This window comes from Mirounga angustirostris, unplaced genomic scaffold (assembly GCF_029215605.1).
Source record: "Mirounga angustirostris isolate CCGP_5_RB_7025 unplaced genomic scaffold, mMirAng1.0.hap1 SCAF_8, whole genome shotgun sequence".
In the NCBI taxonomy this organism is placed as follows: domain Eukaryota; kingdom Metazoa; phylum Chordata; class Mammalia; order Carnivora; family Phocidae; genus Mirounga; species Mirounga angustirostris.
In genome coordinates this window covers 87377232-87399355 of record NW_026991716.1, presented here as the reverse complement: position 1 = coordinate 87399355, position 22124 = coordinate 87377232, and the positions used below count along the sequence as shown (strand labels likewise).

General features: G+C 43.3%; 1 protein-coding gene and 1 pseudogene across 6 annotated transcripts in view; one reads left to right on the top strand and one right to left on the bottom strand.

The window, feature by feature from the left end:
- Positions 1-14914, bottom strand: part of GRIK2 (glutamate ionotropic receptor kainate type subunit 2) — a 668588-nt gene extending 653674 nt beyond the window's left edge. For 2 of the 6 annotated variants that reach the window (XM_064597921.1, XM_064597925.1), the window contains exons 1-2: positions 14012-14266; positions 8368-8772 (exon numbers count right to left, since the gene is read on the bottom strand). In XM_064597921.1, coding sequence (XP_064453991.1) covers positions 8368-8482 — 115 coding nt within the window. In that variant the 5' untranslated portion in view covers positions 8483-8772; positions 14012-14266. Of the gene's footprint in view, positions 1-8367; positions 8773-13278; positions 13300-14011; positions 14268-14783 lie in introns of those variants that run through there. The other 4 variants (XM_064597923.1, XM_064597922.1, XM_064597926.1 and 1 more) reach the window with 4 other exon arrangements.
- A 4746-nt stretch (positions 14915-19660) lies between these two features.
- On the top strand, positions 19661-20320 carry LOC123837050 (NADH dehydrogenase [ubiquinone] 1 alpha subcomplex subunit 5-like; annotated as a pseudogene).
- Positions 20321-22124: the final 1804 nt, after the last annotated feature.

Here is a 22124-nt window from a genome sequence, read left to right as displayed (position 1 = left end):
TAATCTGAATACAGAAGCTTCAGCTGGCAAAAAGAAGGGCAATATTAAAAATAGATCTATAAAATAGATCAAATCCCTATTATATGGAAACAGGACATTTCTTTAATATTTGCTTTGCTTCGTTGATCATTTAAGCTGAGCAGTATTCCCATCGTGATCAGTCAAGGACTCAGAGTAAGGGAAATGGGAATTAGAGGCAACACCTTACAAATACTTGCTCTAGTTCAATGATGGAAAAGTAGTTGTTGATTTTAAAGGGTATGCAAAGCATTTAAAGATCCTTTTGATTGGGAAGAGATATGTCAATGTAAGAATATCACTGACATCTTATTTAAAATAATTACATATGCTCAAACATGTGGGCCAATACAAGCAAAAAGATCAATTTACAAAGCACTGAGATGCTAGGCAGTAAATCTAGAAAAGACTGTATCCAATGGCATTTGATTTCTGTTTTCTCAGTCTCCCCTTCACATCAGTGCTAATCACTCAGCACTCCCTTAGGCACTGGGTATTCTCTTTTGTATCTGAGCACCTCTGTCACAGACAGAATCCATCAATCTAATAAACTCATCCTAACTTTACAGTCTAGGGACTATGTGCCCTCCCTTCCAGAATATACTTGTCTTACAACAAGGCCATGGAAGAGGGCAGATGCGCAACCAAAAGGGAAGACTGACAGAATTACATGTATCTGTGGGGAAAATATCTGAAAGCCACAACCTCCCCAGACTCTTTCTTTAAAAAAAAAAAAAAAAAGATTTTATTTATTTATTTGAGAGAGAGAGAGAAAGCACAGAGGGAGAGGGAGAAGCAGACTCCCCGCTGAGCAGGGAGCCCAATGCAGGGGCTCAATCCCAGGATCCTGAGATCATGACCTGAGCCAAAGGTAGACATAACCAACTGCACCACCCAGGGCCCCTCCCCAGACTCTTTCAGATCTTCACACATAAGCCCTACTGTCTAGTGACCTGGCTCTCCACTAAATCCAGAGAAGAATGTTGAGTTTTTAGTTTAGGAAATAAATGGTTTGAAAGCAATCTATAAGCAAATACTATATTTGAATGCTGCCATAAATGCAGAGGTATGTCAAAGCCCAAATACAAAAATAACATGAAAAATGTTTAAAAATCTTACAGATAGATTTTGATGGTCATCTCTAACCTCCTACTCACATAGGTTTTATCAGATTGGTTTTATTAAACCAATTGCTTTTAAACTTGTTGCTTTGAAAATACAATATGAAATGTTCGGCCCTAAAGGTGTGAGACAAAGGAGGCTTACTTGTTTGGGGATCAAGAAAGAGTGAGAAAAGTCTGTGTTCCTTAGAGAACCTGTGGAATGTGGGGCGGGCTGGAGGGTGAAAACTGGTGACCTCTAGGCTGCTTGCTGCTTTTGATTTCCTCAATTCAGATTTTTTTTTTTTAAGATTTTTATTTTATTTATTCATGAGAGAGAGAGAGAGGCAGAGCGAGAAGCAGGCTCCCAAGGAGCAGGGAGCCCGATGTGGGACTCGATCCCAGGACCCTGAGATCATGACCTGAGCCAAAGGCAGACGCTTAACCATCTGAGCCACCCAGGCGCCCTCAATTCAGATTTTTTAAAACAAATTTTTAAATTGTGTACAATTAAAATCTTGGAGGTTTTTATATGAAAACTTGGATTTGGGGTTTCTTTTTGGAATTATCGAAGGAATGGACAGCTTTCAGTAGACAATTCCACAAGGAAAGAAACAGCTGGCGGGGTGAACAATCTCATAACAGATTGAGGCTTGACTTTTACGTTGGGACTGGCTGTCCTTCAGTGTTTCCAATGTAAAGCAGGGAACCGCCCTTCTTGGGGGGGGAAGGGACCTGAATGGACTAAAGTGTGGTAACCTGAATGCAGAACTTTCAGTGAGAAGAAAAAAAAAAAGGACAGGATTAAAAAGACAACATAAAACATCAAAAATCTATGACTATATTGAGAACTTCTTTATTACCTATGCAGTTTCTCTACTATAGACAAGCTTTGTTTATAAGTAAAAAAAAAAAAAAAAAAATGATGAAACTTTAAACAACGAAATTTGTTATTTTCAGTTACAGAAAAGAAAGAATTCATCATCACCTACCTTCAACACCCTGTATACTCTCAAAGAATTTTAAATGCCTTTTGTGTTTGAAATAAGAGACATAATTCAATTTGTTAGGTCAGCTCTTAAAAATATTTCCTGATTGAAACTTGCTCCTAAACCTAGGTTCACATATATGATGAAGATCTAAAGAAAGCTTATTTAACCTACATTAAATCTTGATAATGCATTAATGAGTCTTTTAAAGGGATAATTTTAATTCCCCAATCTTCAACCATAAAGACTATATAGTGCTAATCTGCCTTGCCCTTTCGATTAAACTTGTTAAGGGCATTCTATTCAGTCAGCACCAGGAATGGGCCATTAAAATTCTTGTTCGGTAAGAGTTGTGTTTAGTGCTCTGTTGTTTTAAATTCCATTAAATCCAAATGGTCTTTATCGCCCCATGACCACCGTGACTTCAATTAGCCAATTTAATTACCTTACAAAATTGTCAGTAGAAGCAGCAAAGAAAAACAGGAAGCCCTATGACGTTATCAGATTGAAATCTTCCTCTTTCATGTTTAATCTAGACCAGTCAATAATGATGATGTGCACCTACTTCCTTCCCTCTCAGGGGCTTTTGACCTTACCTTTCATGCTAAGATTTAGGGTTTAAGATACATTTGAAGCATTTCTAGTACCTTGATAACTGGACTATGAATTGAATGCCCATAGAAGATAATACTACATCATCACCCAAATTCGAGACAATCAACAATTCCATTTCAATACATCAGACTACTCTACCAGGGAAAACCTAAGGTCTCCCACAAACCCCAGGTATTATGGATGCAGTGGATTAATGATTTAAATATAGTGCAATTGAAAAATAGTGAACTGCTTTCTACTCTGATGTGTAAAAACGGACATTGATAATTTTCAGGGAACAAGTATAAGTAGACCTACAATAACACAGTAAAATCTTAAGGACAGAAAGAGAAAATGAATTGCTCACCCTTGAATTTCTGCTACAAAAGAGCAAAGCATTTTCTGTATCAGAAATGTTGACAATTAAAAGAAAATCAAAGATTATGTCATCTTTATCACAGACAACACTTTATTTAATGGTGAATAGACTTGAAAAGGCTCTGATAATCAATGATACATCCCGTGTTTGGTCTATGGTATGTTCCTCCTTTGTGTGGGAGCAATTCACATTAACTTTCCTGTGCTGAGTAAATGTTGAAACAGTGTCATCTGAGAATTCAGGGAATGTACACACTGCAATAATCACTTGAATTAAACCAAAGAGCAGAAGGTGTCTATCTAAAAAATTGTCTACTGACATATAAACTCTGTTCACTTCTGAAAGACAACCTCACAAAGCCTGAAAATGTGTTGAGTTCCATGTGTCTGGGTGGAGAAGGGGTGCTATTTCTAGAGGACGAAAAGATCGTTTTTCAAAGTCATTTTCTGACATGAGTGTGCCTCTGTTGATGGATCACATCAGAGTTAGTCTTTGAAGCTTTAAGAATAAGTGAGAACTTATGTGAAAAACAGAATTTTTTTAGTGGCCATTGTGTTGGCAATTCTTGGAAAGATTTCCCTCCCCTGCTTTCCAGAGCTCAGCTGAGCAGGTGTTCGGGCTTTATCTGTTGCAAACAGTAGCCGCTATTACTCCCCCATCCCCGCCTCTCAAGAGCCAGTTTTCCTGCTTCCAGATGTAAGGCCACTCCTCCCTCCCGCCCACCTCACCTCCCAAAAGAAGAAAAATGGGTTTCAAAGAACTAGCAGAGAGTGGCGGCTTCTAAGCTCAGTCAATTCACTCACCCTCCTTCATGCTGTAGTACATCTGCTACTAATTATTCTATCTGGGAGCACATGGGATGTCCAGCAAATAGGGGGATTTCCATAGGAACTCTTTCCACTCCTTCTCACGTCATGGGTTTTATTATCTGAGCTGTCACCTTCGCCATGTGTGCTGGGAGGTGGCTCCGTGCTGCGCCATAGAGTGCTGGCCAGCAAAGAGGTCTGAGCTCATCTGCGCGGGGGGAGACCTCGCCTGCGAAGCCTTTAAAAAAAGCCGTTCTACTGGCAAGCTCAAAAGAAAAGCTAAGTCGAAACAGCTTAAGGAAAGAAGTGGCCTATATCTCACACGCTCAGCTCCTCGGATACCACTAGCTTGGAGAAGCTGTCCAAGAGTTTGGGAGAAAGTTTGGGTTGATGTCTTCGCTCCTGGCGTTCTAAATGCCAGTTCAGATAAGGACTGAAAAATAACCCGACCTCAAAGATCGGAAACAAGTGGTAGCTTGAGGAGTGACTGCTCAAAGAAGATGCCAACACCCCCAAACTACAAAAGGGACTGCTAGCCCAGTATAGCCCCCACCCCCCGCAGAGCCACTTTTTACCCCCACGCTTTCCCAGGAGCAGAGGTCTGAACGGAACAGGAAGAAAGGGAGTCTACTGTAACAGAAGCAGTGTTCAAGTACTGAGAGCGGCAGTAGTTTAGCAGGGAGACTGTGGTATTGGGGGCACGCCCCCGCGAACGGAAGGATCCTGCCTTTGCCCTCTCCAACTACGCGCAAGGCCAGGACGCAGCTGCGGCGACACAAAGGTGCCTCATTTACATAGCCCTGGGACCCACAATGCCTGGGCAGCGGCGGGGGTGGGAGCTCCTCCCGCACCTGGAAAAGCTGGCTCTGAGAACGTTGGACCTGACCTGGAGTGGGGGAACTGACTCTAACTGTCCGGGATCCACTTTGTCCCCTGATAGCCTCTCACTAGGTGGGCACTGTGGAGAAGCCAAGATGTGCACAGCCAGGATCGAAGACGGAAACTGCCACAACCCACGGAGAGGCACCTGCCCTCTCATTTCCGAGACGCTGACTCAGCTGACCACAGGTCCCTTCCCTCACTGTCCTGGGCTGTCTTAAAGCTTAGGGAAACCGCCCTAAGGTCAGCGCTCCGGATACCTTTTCTCGGAGATGTTTGCTACGTGGTACGAGGAACAGGCCCGGGTGTGAAGCTCAGTAGGAGGCAGTCGGGGTGGGAGGGGTGTGTGCCCGGACAGAGGCGCTCCCAGGCGTAGCTGCCTAAGTTTTTTGAGCACTAGAGAGGAGTCATTGTGCCAAAGTGTCAGACTTGCATCGCGAGAGTGCATTTGCCTGTGGGTGGGGGTGTGTGTGTGTGTGTGTGTGTGGGTGTGTGGGTGTGTATGAGAGAGAGAGGAGGGAGAGAGCGAGAGCGAAATGAGAGAGCGCGGGTAAGAAAGCCCCTGCGCAAGTGAGTGAAGCTTTGTACCCGGAAGACCTGCGGGCGGGGGACTGAAAGCGATTAGGCAAGGGTCAGCGCCCTGTGCAGACAGCTCCCCAATCCACAGACTTTGATAGGAGGACACGGGTTCTGGGTCAAGTTATGGCCCTTGGGTGGGGGGAGGGGATGTGGAGGGCGGGGGTTAAGGGTAGAAAGGACAGCATAGAGCCCTTGAGGGTGGTTTTCCACCACCTGACGGGAATTGGGGCCGGGACAGCTTCCTGGCTGGGCTCAGCAGTTGCCATAGCACCGAGGCGAGGCAGAGTTGCAGGGTGGCTGGCGGCTCCTAGTCAAGCCTAGTCGGTGGAGGAAGTGGGGAAGGGACTAGTTGCCACCTCTTCAGCAGAGGCAGTGCTTCTCACCAGCACCTGGCAGGCCACTGCCCAGGGGTAGCTGCTTCAGCAGCAAATCCAAACCCTACCCTTACAAGAAACGGATCTAAGGATGAGGCTTTGGTTGATCCTTGGAGTCAAATTTGAAATTAACCTTTCTCAAGAATGGCTTATACACTCTCAACCAACCATCCAGTCCACTCAAAACATGTTTCCCCAGAAGGAAAAAAAAATAAAATAAACCACTGCATCCAAATAGCCCCAACAGGGGAAATGGTCCAATGATTACAATGTACACAATCCTTCCCCATAACTCAGGTCAGAAATCAGAGAAAATAGATCTCCACGTGGAAGATGTCTGAAGTTAATGGAGAAAATAACAGGTTATCTAAAAACTGAGCTGTTGGTTTAGGGTATCAAGGCACTGCAAGAAAGTCTTTGCCTACTCTCCTATTTCTTAAGGACATTCTTAGTAAGCATTGGTCTAGGAAAATATATTTTTGTGTGTGTGTCAGCTCTTTTAGAAAGCTGCTACACACTCTGCTATAGTCGCCAAGATTTTTAATATGAAGATATGAAATGATCAGCGAATGTAACAATCTAATGATTCAGCAAATATTGTGCTGCAAGACCAGACCAGCAATAATTAAATCTTTAGAGTATCGGTGGCAGTTTTTCAGCTCCAAGTCTTCTTTTTTTTTCCCCACCCAGTCCGCAAGCAAACACACTAAGGCACACTCATTCACAAACACATTTCAGAAGATACCTCAGTATTCCAAATAAGTACGTTGTACTACTCAAAATATTGGGCAAAACTACCATACTGTAGCATTTACCATGCTTGAAAGAGAACAGCTGAACGCACACACATTTTTAATGATACAGGGACCTGTTTAATCTCATCCAAAAAAACAGGCATTCCTGTGGACGCTTGTTGCTAAGAGCAACGTGCTTAAGTACCATCTAAAGGCATGAAGAAAGCAAAAAAAAAAAAAAAAAAAACACTACAGTAGGAATTTAGATAGACCTGTTGTCTCTGTCATTACCAGCCTTCTGGACTCCAGGTGTTTATGTGTTGAATGGGGGGAGGGGAAGGTAGGATTCCCTTTTTTTTTTTTTTTTTAAAGATTTTATTTATTTGTTTGACAGAGAGATAGAGAGAGAACACAAGTAGGCAGAGGGAGAGGGAGAAGCAGGCTCCCCGCAGAGCAGGGAGCCCGATGCGAGACTCGATCCCAGAACGCTGGGATCATGACCTGAGCCGAAGGCAGCCGCTTAACCGACTGAGCCACCCAGGTGCCCCCTTTTTTTTTTTTAATATGTGAAAAGCATTCCTACCCTGGTTTCACAAAGCCTGAGAAAGATGAGAGATTTTATCATTACAGAAAAAGCACATGAAAAAAAGGAAAGAGAAGAGATGCTGTTGACATGAAAGGATATGCAGGCAATCACTTCAACTTAAATTTGACTGACTTAATGTATCTGTTTTTATCTCAAAGACGCATGCTCAGGATTATATGGTTTCTCGCACTCTTTGGTCTAAATCCACTTGAACTGTCAAAGGAGGCGCCCACAGTGGGAGCATTTACCTGGTTGGCTTTCTCCTCTCTCCCTCTTACCTACTTAAGGGAACTTTCCCTGACTAGTTCTTCTCCTACTAAAACTCCATTGGCCATCCACAGCAGCTGAGTGTTGCCCACGCTTCATTTCCTCCAAGCAGACCTTCTGACCAGCGTTTTCACGGAATCCCATGTTTAGATTTCCCTTTGAGCTCTAAAGGCACCCCGATTGCTTAGGAAAGTAATAGATTCCTCTAATATATAACTGCCACTCGACTCTTTTATCATGCCACAGTGAAATAAAGATGCATACTTAGACTCCCATACACAACTCCTCTCCGCCCCATTCACCACTGTTAATCATTCATTAGATCAGGACAGGTAAGAAAGCTGGGAGTGGAGGACTCACAAGTTAAAAACAAAACAAAACAAAACAAAAAAAAAAAAAAACCTTTCTTAGGCCGCTATTTCTCTTCAGCTAAGCAGCTGTCTCCTCCTGCTAAGTAGAGCCTCTACCTTACAACAATATTTTTCAAAGCCCCGCGTCCCCGTAAAGGCACCAGGGGCTGGAAAAGCGGTGAAATTAACCTAAAAGGCTCTCTGATGACAAAAGAAATCAAAAGGGTTAGCGCCTTTCACTCGCGGACCTGTCCGAGTCCCAGACCGAAGCGGACAGACGCCAACTTGCCAAGGAGTTCCCAGATACTGACTCTTCAGCCCCGCAAGCGGAGAGGCGTGGAGCCCTGACGCGCGCTTCCAGCCCGCCAAGCCCGGAAGGCTCCCGCCGAGAGAGGCGGGCGCAAGCCGGCGGTGCCCCAGCATCATCACCGTCTGCGGCTACTGTGTGGAGGTAATGCAGCGACCACCACCACCACACTGGCACTCACTTCACCCTCCCGGGGCTAATTTTTTTTTTTTTTTTTTTAATAAAAGAAAGAGAAAAGGAAATGAAAATGACGCGCGGGGGTTCTTTAAAACCCCGGGAGGCTCCGGAGCAGTGAACAGGTCGCAACGCATTGAGCCCACCCGCCCGTCAGAGTGAGCCCGCCTGTTTACATCCGGCTGCCTCGGAGCCGGATACCCCGCAAGAGAAAGAGATGGGGAATCTTACCAAATCTTAATACATGTGTGGTTCCTTGGGAATATCCAAACCACAGTAAGCAGAGCAGGAGTTTAATGGTGCGCCTGAAGACTGGATTACTTAGAATCGGGGAAATAATCTTCATGGTGTTTCTGTGTCCACACGCGCGGCACCCACTTCCCCGATCTAGCGTTAGGCTCCCGGTGCGGATAGGAATGAGGATGCGTCGAGTGGTGGCCGCAGACACGATCACGGCATGGTCACAGAGAGGAAGGAGTCTCCGCTTCCCAAACCCATTAGCAATCGCTGCATGTTCCTCACTCACTGCGCCAAGGAGCAACCTTCCACTGCAAGGGATGGTGGGACATCCATGTTAGTCGGGGAGCATCCGGGAGAAATCCAGCACGCACACCCACAATGTCCGGCCGCGCGAGCCTGGGGAAGCAAAGGAGGAGGAAATCAATAGGAAATCCAGCCTTGGGAACCTCCGAGGCGTCGGTAATGAGCCACTGTCCCAGCACAAAAGGCGCTTTGCTCGCAAAGGTTTTGCCAGGCCCTATTCTACTGCACTGCCGCACAGCTTCTGACGTGAAGCCAAGATTAAGTGAGAAAAATTGAGATAGCTGCTTGCCTGTTAAGGCTCTCCGCCAGCGAGCTTCCCCAATATCTCTTATGCAACCTATCTCAACGCCCGCCTTGAGTTTCAAGAAAGAAGTCGGATTTACTTACGTGGAGAAAAGTGCTTTTATTTTCCATAAGAGTCTTTGCTAAGAGAGTGACTGGTGTATGCAAGCGGACTTCTTACAATCCACCGATGAATTTTAATAAATGACAAGTTAAACCAAAGTCACTTTGCCTGTAAGTTGTATAAAAGGAAGTGGTCTAAGGCAGAGGAATTTACTGCAAATATAACCTGTGTTTAGGCTGAAAGAAAGTCTTGTTTATATTCTTAAAATTTTGTCCAGGAGTGAATATAGATTAGAGTGCAATTGCAGAAGTCAAGATAGTCTTTAAAAACTTGAGTGGACATTCCTTGATTACTACCCAGGAATAAAAAATAGATTTCTTCAAGTGGTCTTTTTAGGAGGAAAATTGTTGAGTTAAAATGAAGGAATCATACTTTCCCACCCATTTTTTTTAGCTCATCTAAAATAATTGTGCCTATATAAAAAGACAATGATGTTTAAGTTGGTATAACAAACTCGAAAAGCTTCAATAATTTATGCCCAAATTTGTTCTCATTTTGGTTTTTTGAATATGTTTTTCTTTCAGAGGCAGAATATGGGATCATAGCTTGGGCGACACTGAGTGTCACAGTTTTGTCTAAAAATGCCTTATTATTGCCTAGTGTTCTGGTCAGAATATTTAGAGTCTTCAAGCAGTGACGGACTGTCTTGGCTTTCACCACGTGCAATTTATTCAATGAAAAGAAAAGTACATAAGTATATATTCTTTTAACATGAAAATACATTTTGCTGTTGAAATAAGTAATATGCTGCCATCCAGGCATAGAGATTAAAATACCCAGTCTTAATATTTTACATTCATAAGTGAAACTGAAATGGTTAGTAGTAAGCATATTACTACATATTAGTATTTTAAGTGATCAAGTAGCACGAAACGCAAACTGCTGGACTTGTTTCTTAAAATTAATCTGTTTTTCATAACCAACTCACAGGGCATAGGTTAAACCTTATGAAAAAATTATAAGATTCTACCTTATTTGAAGAATATCTAATTTTTTAATAAGGAGGGATATGAGTACTATTTATTCCAGATAGCAAGAAAACGATGTAATGTTTTCATTCCATCATAGCGATTTTTTTCATTCTACTTTTTTCTTAAGGTATTATAAAATGCTGATTTGAGAATAAAGCTACATTTTGCAAAAGCATTAAGTGCACATTGACTTTTAAAAAAAGTGGAGGCATAACTGCAGTGTCAAAAATAAGTATCATGAATGACTAGTTCTGCAGTGTAGCAGGCAATTCAATCAAATAATTTGACTATTTGAGCACTTTAAAAGGAACACCTTGTGCTAAAACCAAGGGTATCTAGCGACTCCTTCAGTCCATGTTTAAAATATCTCTTCTAAGACATGTATAGTCCAATATGTTCTGTATTTGTTGTCTCATTTATCCTATTCTGTTTGTTCTTTCTCTTTTTGATCCTAGCAGATATAATAATGACAGCCAGAGCAACAATAAATATTCTTAGTTTTTTCATCTGTCAACATGATTGATATACACTACCTGAAAAGAGCATGTTCTATTGTGACTAATCAAAATACTGCAGTTTTGCAGTATAGTTAGCATTTAATAAAACCTGGGAAAACAAAATGTACCATAACTCCTTGTTAACATAATGGCATTTGACATTACAGTTGTAACTTCTCTACTTAAAACTAATATTTTAAACTATCTGGCTTTTGTGGGATTATTTACTGGATTTCTAGTTGGAAAAGTGAAAGATCAAGCTTCCAGATTCATGAAGTTCTTACCCAGTATATTAAACAGTAAAAAGTCTATCATAAATTTTTCTTACTATTAATTGGTCCCCAGAGAACCAATTTTGCACATATGCTAAATTAGGTTCATTTACATCCATCAACTAATCCGAAAGACTTCAGCATCACAGACAACAACTCCACCTGCCTAATTGAACTTCGGCAGGATAGGAGAAGACCTTTCTTCAGGACCGCGGACAGCGCTCCAGGCATTGATTTATTCTGGAGTAGTACATTGAAAGTAGTACATTGAATGGGTAATGTGCCATTTGAAGTGACAATGTGAATATTTCTACTACACAGAGTCTGGGAATTTGAACTATTGCATTGTTCACATTGTCAAGAGGACTATTTTGTCAACTGTGTTGTGTGTATATTTCAGTGTGCCTTACTGGGTTTGCTTAGCATACCCAGGATGTGCTAATAGTCATCCCTTTCCAGGGCATAGTACTACAAAAGCCATCTACATTAACTGTGAGTTCCCTCATGAGCACTAAACTACTGTTTCTCAGTATTTAAAAAAACGCCGGAAAGACCACCAAGAATTCAGAATACTGAATAACATGCTGTCAATATTCAGTGGCTAAAGACATTTCTAAAATGTACAATTAGTTATTGCTTGAATTCTCCACCTTCAGCTTTTCATCTGTTACAAGGGTAATCAGGTTAATTCCCATTCTTTTTCATTAAACTCTGCTCACTCCCAGGACAAAAACAACAACAACCCTTAAAAAAAAAAAAAAAAAACCTAAAACAAAAACAACAAAAATCCTAAGATTACCTCCCCAATAATAGAATGGAATAGAATAGATTGTAGAGAAGATACCTCAGAGTAGGGCAATTTTGAAGTTATTGCAAGTTTCTCCCCAATACTGATACCACACATCATAATTCTAAGGCTATATGAAGGATTGATAAAGTCATTATATAGTATTCACTGACCAGATTGAACTCTTTTTAAAATTGTGTCAGTTCTGTAATTTGCTCCTTTCTCAAAGGGAAAAAAAATACTATTTGGTGTCAGACAATCATATATTTACCAATAGTGAGATTTACACACCTTATTGCGTAGTTTCATTTGCTTTTTGTCTCTATTTTAACCATATGGCAACCTTGATTTCTAGGAGCCAAAGCTCTGTAGGTTCCAAGGTCAAAGCAGAGATGACAAACAGCAAATGCACACATATATGCACACATAGAGAGAAGCTTTATCTAAAGTAAGCCTACACACACACACAAACACACACACACAGAAGGCTGACATGAAGAGATATCAAGCCTGTGATAAATTAGCAAAGAACAAAATGTATATCGTGTTCATGCAAAGCTTGTTCCAACAACAACAAAGTGCCATTACCTTCATCTTTCACTGTGTTTTTATATTTACTGACACTAATGACCTCTTATTCTTGGGCACTATTACTTGAGAAGCAATTTTAGTTTTCTATTCTCCCAGTGAAAATGAATCTTATTCTAGTTAGCTGCCACCTGCTGGGGCATGTACAAATGTGTAATAATCCTTACAGCATAACATTTAAAAAGACAATGCCTATACCTTTTCCAAGAAACAGCAAATACATATCCCAGGACAACCTGAATTTCAAAGGTGTTTCAAAGGTTCTTCCATGCCATATCTGTATTTAAATTTTTTTCACATGGAATTCTTTCTAAGGATTCTACTTGACTTGTCACCAAAGTCCTGCTGTTATGTGACATTTGAGAAACCTCATCTAATAGTAACACCTGACCTATTCTTCCATGTGTGTAGCCTGTTGTATGGAAGCTGAGCTAAAATAAACAGGCTGTTCATCCATGGCATTAGAGGTGCCAGAGAATAAAGTCAGAGCTGATATCAGTTAAAAACACACTGTTGCATACTTGCACTTCGCTCTTTCTAACTATGAATGCTATGCTATGCAATCCCTTGTGATTCTGAACACATACCAGCTGTTCCACCAACATTCTGCTGCACTGATGATTAAAGACATTTAGAGCTTTAATTAATTTTTAGATGCCAAAAATAAGTGTACCTTAATTAAGAAATTGAATTGGAATCGCTTTACATGTCCTGGAATCTTTTTTTTTATTTTTAAAAATTTTAGTCTGTGCAATCCCCAATGCATTTTAAAATAGAAGAAAACAAACAGGTAAGACTCCAGGCATCATTTATTTCTCAATCACTTTCCTTCTGTGTGTTTCATTTTGTTTGTTTGTTTATTTGATTGTTTAATTAGTTTCTAAGGCCACTGAAACCTGTCTCGATGGTTACAGGAACGGTTCCTATAAAAAGTTAGGCAAATCAAAATTGAAATATTATCATCTATCTTCCAGTAACTAAACTACAAGCTAATTAAGATTCAAATGAATCAATCACCTCTTTTGAAATAAAAATAATCATTAATCCGTAAGGTAATTTCTGATGACAGAATACTTACAGTATGAAGATGAAGAAATGCTAGAAGGTAATCTGTGTGTTACCAAGAGGATAGTAGTAGTAAGTTTTCTAACGTCCGTCCCCTATTCTCTAAACTGGAAATCATTACCCAGGGAGCCTCAGCCTAAGTCGTGGTATTTAGTAAAGAACTCCTTGGAGGTAAAAATATCAGGGGGTGAGAGTCATTAAAAGTTTTTAACGTTTATGATCCACCCTGGTGGGTGACTCCCCCTACCCTAATGGGACACCCTCCGAGTTTTTTTAGAAGCTCTCAACACTGGCACTGGTTAAAATGAATGTCTGTAGTTCAGCACAGAACTAAAGAGCAGGGTTAATGGAAAAATGGGCGGATGGAAGGAAGGCTGGGGAGTTCTTCAGACCCGCAGGCAGATACACACATTCTTGCCATCTGTCTCTCTTCGCCTCGCGTGAGTCCCAGTAGCTGAGGCCACTTCCTGACACGTCCACTTATTATTTTATATGGAGAAAGCGAGCGCCCGCAGCCAACTGAGCCAGTTGTATCCTTGACGGGAATTGGCTGAGGCGAGCGGGACAAAGCCACTCGCAGCGAATCGGTCCCGCGGGTGCCCTGAGCGCACCGGGCTCCGCGGCGCTGCTGTTCGCCTTCTTCCTCTCCAGCCGTTAAAAGCCCCTCGCCCACCCCTGGTCCCTCCTGTGGGAACATACACCTCGGGAGGCAGCCCAGAGCAGAGCCCACCGGGGGGAGTCCTTACCTCTCGCTGCGGGTGAGGTAGGCAGGGAGGGGGAGGGGTGGCCCTCGGGGAGGAGCAGCCGGAGGAAGTCGGGTGGGAAGTCTGCGGCTCCCGGACAGAGGAGCGCAGCCGCGGGCGCCCAGCGCGAGTGACGGCGGCGGCGGAGACGGAGACCGCGGAGCAGCGGCGGCGGCGGCGGCGGAGACAGACACGCCTCCTGGCGGGGGTTCCTCGCCTCTTGCTTTAAAGGCGCCGCGCTCCTTTCCCCGCGGCCCCTGCACACACCCAGCGGCTGCGGCCACCAGGACGCAGCGCTCGCCCCTGGACCTAGACCGCAGGAGCGAAAGTGCGATAATTCTGGGTGCCTCCAGGCTTGGACGTTAAAAATCCCCTGGCCGGGACTTCATCTCCTGCGCACACCCCCGCCTGCTCTGGGATGGAGGGACGGGGACTGAGATGTTCGGTCAGGGAGTGCTGCAAACCCCCAAGGAATTCGCCTGCCCCCCGCCCCCCAACACAAACAAGGAGCCCGAGCACGTTTGGTTCTGGGTGGTGGCTTTTATACCTCTTCGAAACCATAGCAACGAAACTTCTCTGCTGCCAGGATCTGGGGAGCAGCTGGTAGTCTCCAAAGTGGCCCTTTTAGTCCAACTACTGTAATTTCCCTTTGAGGTTTGCGGTAAAGATTTTGACCTGCGACTTACCTCCAACTACGCCTCCTGTGTACACTACTAATGCTCTCCCCACCGCGCTGCCCATACCCACTTAGACGCCTGGAATCCGCGCACCTCACCTCGCGTCTCCTCCGTTGCTGAAAGCAATCACTTCTCCCGAGTGTCAGGGGGAGGGGGTGTTGGCGAGAAGTCTCTGTGACTGTCTGGTGCCTAATGACAAACGGCTTCGACCCCCCCCCCACCCGCCCCCCGCGCCCCGCCCAGGTCCTTGAACTATCAACCCAAGCAAATTGCAGAAAGAAGTTGGGGTTTGACATCTGGTGGGCGCAGAACCTGAGGTCGCAAACTCAAAGGTCGGAGAAAGGAGCCTGGAGATCAGTCCCGGCCAGGCGGCCGCCCGTCTAAATTCCCTGGAGGATTTTTTATTGGGCCCGAGGTGGGGAGGAGCACCGAAAACCAGGAATCTTCCCGTGGCTCGGCTTCAGGGAGGAGCCGCTGGCGGCGAGCACTAAAGGCTTCCCCTGCTTCTCAGCAGAAACGATTAGCTTCTGCAAACAATCTCTGATTTCTGCTCCTCTGGGTCGGATAAGTCAACATCTATTCAATACCATTGCTATTTTATCCTCGGCCCTACGATATTAACTAGAGCAGAGACTTAGCAAGTTGCCCCGGGAGGAAGTTGGCGAGCAGGGATTCGCGAAAAGGTTTAAATGAGGCTAAGCGGGCGCAGGCCGCCCCTGAGCCTGGAGACAATTTGCAAACGGGCTGTAAGAGGAAGTGGCCAGGTGAGATCCTGCGGAGTCCTCCAGCAGCTCTGTTCCCCGGAGGCACTCAAATCTGTAATTTTGAAGGCCCGGAAGTAGAGAGGCTCTGCGTCTCCAGGCACTGATTGTCTTGGCTGGAGACAAGAGTTTGCCCTTTGGTTGCTTCTTTCTTTGCAACCCCCTTACAATTAAGCCCCCGCCGGAGCCTGGCTCAGCATTGCCACCCTGCACGCCCTGGGGCTAGCGCCTGATTAAGCCTAGTCCTGCAACAAACCGAAACGGTCCTCCCAAACCCTACCTGGCTCTCAAGCAAGACCACCAGCCTCTAGCTTCTTGGACACCACTGCGGAATCTCTGTACCTCCTACATGCCTCCTGCGCCCGCCCAGGTTGGGGAGGCTCAGGACTCAGAGAGGTTAAGGAGAGATTAGTTAGCGGCAATGGAGAGTCTGTTAGTCATTTAAAGATCCAGGGGGTGGCAGGGAGGCTCCTGTAATTAAGTCAACAGCAGCCTTGTTGTACGGAGTAAATAAATAGTCAATGACTCCATTGTGCCTCGTGGAGCGGGCAGCACAGACGCGTGACTGGCTCTGGGCGCCTGGGCTCCAGCTGCTGTGACCTGCAGCCTAATGGGCCCTCGAGGCACAGCCCAGTTTGGGCCAGGCCCGGAAAAAATACCCTATTCAGCCCCATTCCCCCCGCAGGAGGAATGGAGACAACTTGTCTCCTGGCCAAAGACACTCTCGTCATCATAGAATCCAGCTTTCCCACTTCCAGGGAGGGAGGAGCAAAATGCTGTGCACAGAGTAGATTCCAGAGCAAAGCCCTGGGTGAGGGCATCCGGCTCTGTTTTGTCGTGGCTGTGAGAGAGTAGAACAGGGAGTATGTCTCATTTGACTTTAAGTGTTCAGCATAGGGTTTGGCATGCAGTGGGTGCTGAAGGAAAGAATGAGGGGATTACTGGATCAACCTTCCACATTCCACACTGTTGTCCCCTCCCTCCTTTTATCTGGGAAAGGAGAGGCTTCAAACAACTTCCTCTAAGTGCTGTGTGTATTCTTAGAACCTAGTCATAAATTTCTTTTCCAGAGCAACCAGGACACATTTATAAAGAAAGAAATAACAGGCACTAGCAAGGGCTTGGAGGGCAGGGGGAAAGAGCTAAGAGAATGAAACAAATCAAAATTATGCATGTTATGACAAATTCATTTCCTCAATAACAAAATGTTACCTGAATTCTAATGAGAAAAGTAGAATAACAAGGGAGCATTAGACTACACACACCCATTTAACCCTTCAAAATAAAATTCTTCAACACTATAAGGAGACATTTTCCATAATTTATTTCAGTGTTTATGAGGTTATACTTTAAGGAATCAGACCCCAGGTCTCTTTAGGGGCAACAGTGAAGTTTTTCTTCTCCATTCCCAGTCATCCATCCATAAGAATTAATCTTCTGTGTCTGAGGAGGTCACTGAGTCCCTCAGCTAGAGTCCTATGCAGGAACCACCTATCTTCCCTTTCTTCCCTCTTAAAGTACTCTTAGAACTTTAGCAGGTCTACAATTCTGCCTCCTGAGGGCCCAGCAAGGACCAGTCTGAATTCCCAAACTCACTACAGGTTTTGTTTGTTTGTTTGTCTTCTCCATCAGCTTTGTTTATATTGAATTACAATCAAAAGGTATTACTTTGGATCATTTAGTCCCAACCCTTCATCTTACAAGTCACACAAAACAAAGCAAAGAAGAGGAGTGACTTGCTCAGGATGTGGCAGAATGAAGACTGCCTTCTAGCTGTGTAGAGCAGCATCAGGCTGTCTCCTGCCATCCTCTTTCAAAACTTAGAATCATATGAAGTTAAGACTAAAAGAGACTTCAAGGACTTCTACTCTATTTCAGGGTCACAGAACTTTCTCTCATCTGGAAAAAAAAAAATGTACACGTTTACATGGCCTTGAAATTTTTCATACAGCAATAGGAGATGCACATATCCCCTGAAACTCATTGTGGGGGAATCCAGTCCCTAGATCCTAGGCTAAAAACCTCCAATCTAGTCCAACAACATCATTTTACAGCTGGTGAAATCTAAGCAACAACAACAAGAACTTTAGAGTCAGAGTGCATTAAGGACAATTCCCGGATGCTAGGTGTCCTGATTCCCACCTGTCCCTACTCCCTCAAGTTTTCTTAGTTGTAACTGGACATAAATTACACTGAGGTATTAATAACTCATAATGACTTAATGGATTTTTCTCTCAGAAAAATTAATACGTGACCTTGAAGAATGGATCTATTATTCATTTCTGAAACCTCTCAGTATATTTACTGAGTACATACTCTCTGTCGGGCAGTGCTCTAGCGCTAGCAAATGACAGTAAACAAATTAAACAAAAGCCCTGCCCTCACTGAAGGCAGTTTAGTGGCAGAAAGATAAATAATAAACAAATAGACAAGCAAATACATAAGATGTCAGATAGCAAGAAGTGTTACAGAGAAAACTAAGGCAAAGTGAGCAGAATAGGGCATGCTGGGAACACGGGCATGCGGGAAGGTGTTGTTTTACATAAGGTGGTCAGGGAAGGTCTCCCTGAGTAGTTGACATTGGAGTAGAACTCTGAAGGCAGTTAAGGGAGAGATCTAGGTACATAGCTGGAAGAAGAGGAAACAGCAAGTGTCAGGTCCTGTGATTGGAACAAGTGTAAAGCCCCTAAGGAAAATCAGTGAAGCCAATTCCCAGAGATGAGAAAGGAGATTGATAAAAAAAAAAAATCCAGTCAAGAGAGGGTTGGGTCCTAGAGGAGTTTCGATTTTCCACTAAAAACAATACCGAAGCCTTGGGAGGGGACTGACCAGAGGAGAAGTATGATCTGACATAAATGTAAAAGGATATCTCTGGCTGTGCTATTAAGATTGCCTACACTTAATAAAAGGCAGCATGTAAGCAAGACAACCATTTAGGAGGTTACTAATAATCCAGAGAAGAGCCAACTGTGGACAGCACCAGGATAGTAGCATGAGGATGGTAAAAAAAAAAAAAAAAAAGGTCAGATTACAGATTTTTTTTTTTTTTAGATTTTATTTATTTATTTGACAGAGAAAGACACAGCAAGAGAGGGAACACAAGCAGGGGGAGTGGGAGAGGGAGAAACAGGCTTCCCGCCAAGCAGGGAGCCCAATGCAGGACTCGATCCCAGGACCCCAGGATCATGACCTGAGCCGAAGGCAGACGCTGAACGACTAAGCCAGCCAGGCACCCCAGATTACAGATTATTTTTAAGTAAAGCTGAGAAAACCAAGATTTTTCCCAAAAGCCTGGTGAATGAAGTAATCTCCCAAATGAGTGACTGCTCAGCTCTGCTAAATGCTGCTGATAGGTGAAAGGAGTGAGTGCTAAGAATTGACCACTTGATTTAATGATGTGGAAGCCACTAGTGAGCTTGATGAGAGCGTGCTGGAGTAGTGGTAGAGATTAAAGCATGCCTAAAATAAGTTCAGGAGAGAATAGGAGGAGAGGAATTGAAGAGGAGAATAAAACCATTTTTCATCCAAGGAAATTTTCTCTAAAGTAGAGAGGAGAAACAGAGCAGTATCTAAAGGACAAAGTGGAGTCAAGGGATTTTATTTTTAAACAGAAGATAAAACAGAATATTAGTATTCTGATGGGAGTAAATCAACTGATATTGGAGAAGAGATGGATGGATGTCCTTAACTAGTCAAGAGAGGATGGGATTGAGTAGACAAGTGGAGGGGTTAGCCTTGAATAGAAGGGTCCATTAATTCAAGTAACAGGAGGAATTGGTAATAGGTAAAGTGGTTTATAAGTGTGGTGTTGAGGGCCTACTTTTGCTATGTGAGCTCTAAAGCCCCATCCCAGGCTGCCTTGCTGCATAGACACCTTCCTTAACTATTCTCTGGTTCCTACCATCCTAACTCTCATAAAAGTGCCTGCTTGCTTGGTGAGGATACAGAGAAGCAAGACAGGATCAAGAAAGCTAATAGAATAGTGGGATCACTCTTCGGTAGAAGTTTTGATATAGCTGGGGTAGTGAAGAGAGTGAATGAGTTGAAAAGGTAGGAGGTGATGGTTTAAAAGTTGTTAGTATACTTGAATTTAAAATTATAGAGAGGATATAGCTTTGGATAATGATAAAAGTCCAGGACCTCATTGTTAAAGATAGCAACTAGTCACATGTGGCTATTTAAATTTAAACACTGATTAATTAAAATTAGCTGTCATGGTGAATTTGTTGAAAAAGATCACCAGCCTTGTAGGATTGGCTGTATGTGAGAGTCCACACAAAAGGCTAAGAATACTGTATACAAAGATTCTTTAAAAAAAAAAGATTTACTTACTTATTTTAGAGTGTGTGTGTGAGCACCCGGGGAAGGGCAGAGGGAGAGGGACAGAGAGAATCCTGAAGCAGACTCTCTGCTGAGCAGGGAGCCCAATGCAGGGCTGATCCCAGGACCCTGAGATCATGACCTGAGCTGAAATCAAGACTTGACTGCTCTATCGACTGAGACACCCAGGCGCCCCTGTACACAAAGATTCTTGATGATCTTGAGCAAATTCCTAAAAATTCAGCATATAGAAAGTACGCAGAACAGATTACAAATGAAAAGCTTATTATGGTTAAAGAAGAACCAGATGCTAAGAAATTAGAAGACTAACTTCAGGGTGGCCAACTAGAAGAGGTGATTCTTCAGGCTGAAAATGAACTAAGTCTGACAAGAAAAATGATACAGTGGAAACCATGGGACCCTTTGGTGGAAGAGCCTCCTGCCAACCAATGGAAAGGGCCAATATGATCATTATTAAGTGAGAGTGTGTTGATGGGAAACTGATGTAATTAAATGTTCTGTTACATGAAAAAATAAATAAATAAAAAATGCAGTTCCTCAGTCAATCAGCCACTTTTCTAATAGTCAATAGCCACATGTGTCTGATGGCTACCATATTGGGCCATTGGACACATCAGATATAGAATATTTCCACCATTACAGGAAGTTCTGGTAGGATAGTGCTGGGGGAAGTCTGGGAGTGGGTGATGGAGGTAGGTAGAGGACAAGATAGTTAGAGGAGTAACAGTCTGAGGAGAGAGGCCAGGATATTAGAAGTATTGTTGATTTGGATATTGAAATCATCAATAATGATCACAGGAATAGTTCTGGTGAGAGTGACAATGAGATGTCTTCAAGGAATGGACTGCGAGTAACATTGGTACAGAAAGAAAGGTTAACAAGTGGTAAATTTTGTTGGCATAAACTTTAAAGTTCAAGGGTTTTAGGAAGGAAGAGTGAACACTGATATCTGGAAGCAGCAAGAACACCTACTCCATCTCCAGGCCCAGTGGCAGCAGAGGTGAGGAAGAGAAACAGCCATCACATGAGAGGTCTGTAAATCTCTGAAGGAAAAATTCAGAGAAGAAGCTGGTAACAGACTAAAAATTCACAGGGGTACAGGGGGAGGGTTTTGATTTGGGGATCTACATAGCAATTTGGAAATAAGAAGTGATATGGGATGATCTCCAAGCCCAAGGGCTCCTTGTAAGGGCTGATATAAATAGAAATGAAGGTCAAGTTGGGGTTAAGCCTCATGGTCTCCAAGGCATAATATAGAGCTGAGATTGCATTATTGTGGGGTAGATGAGTGGGATTGTTCTGGGATCCTCTTTTTACTTCTGCCTGTGAAGGTATGGGTCAGGGAAGGTCATTGTTGCCAGACCTCAGAACTCTTGAAACTTCTGCCTGCTATTATTCTTAAAGGAGATGTCCATCCATTGTCTGGGGAAGAAGAGGTGGCAGGGAGAGATATGAACACCTCCTCCAGTATATTTTCTCCCTCTCACCATGAATATAGAACATACAATTGATCCTCTTTATCTTGGAAAACAACATATCCAGACTCAACAATTCTATGAGACCTCCGGACCACCTGAAATGACTAAATCATTAGCTTATATAGTCAGTCCATTGCTTCATATGTAAACCTGTTTCCACTCAGTATATTTCGTATTTACTGCATCCCAACTTTATCAGAATCAAAATTTGGTCACTTAGTCACTTTATTTTTGCCTGGATTCCTGGGATCATACCAAGACCTAAATACTCCTCAAGTACCCTACTTTGATGACTTACAAATCTTTAAATGTTCCAAAGATTCTCACTCACCTTTTCTATCAGTATAAATTTTAGATTCCTGAGGTTATTTTGTGCCGTCTCCCCTCATCCACCTCATTACTACTGTCCCTTCTCTCACTAATTTCTATACCTCCAAGTCCTACTCAACTCCTAGCTAAGTAATTTTTTTAGCAAGTATTTATTGATTATATACTGTGTTTCAGAGAAATGAGGACAAAACAGTGAGAAAAAAATGTAAACAGTACACTTTGTATGTAAGGTATTTCTAAAGACATATGGTAATTTCTGTTAGCAAGACTAGGACATTCTTGCTTCTCCCTTTGTAGGAAGCACTGATATAAAGGCAGATATGGGGCGCCTGGGTGGCTCAGTCGGTTGAGTGTCAGACTCTTGATTTCAGTTCAGGTCATGATCTCAGGGTCGTGGGATGGAGGCCCCACATCGGGCTCTGCACTCAACATGGAGTTTGCTTGTCCCTCTCCCTCTCCTCACACCCCCGCCCCTGCCAACTCAAATAAATAAATAAATAAATAAATAAATAAATAAATAAATAAATAA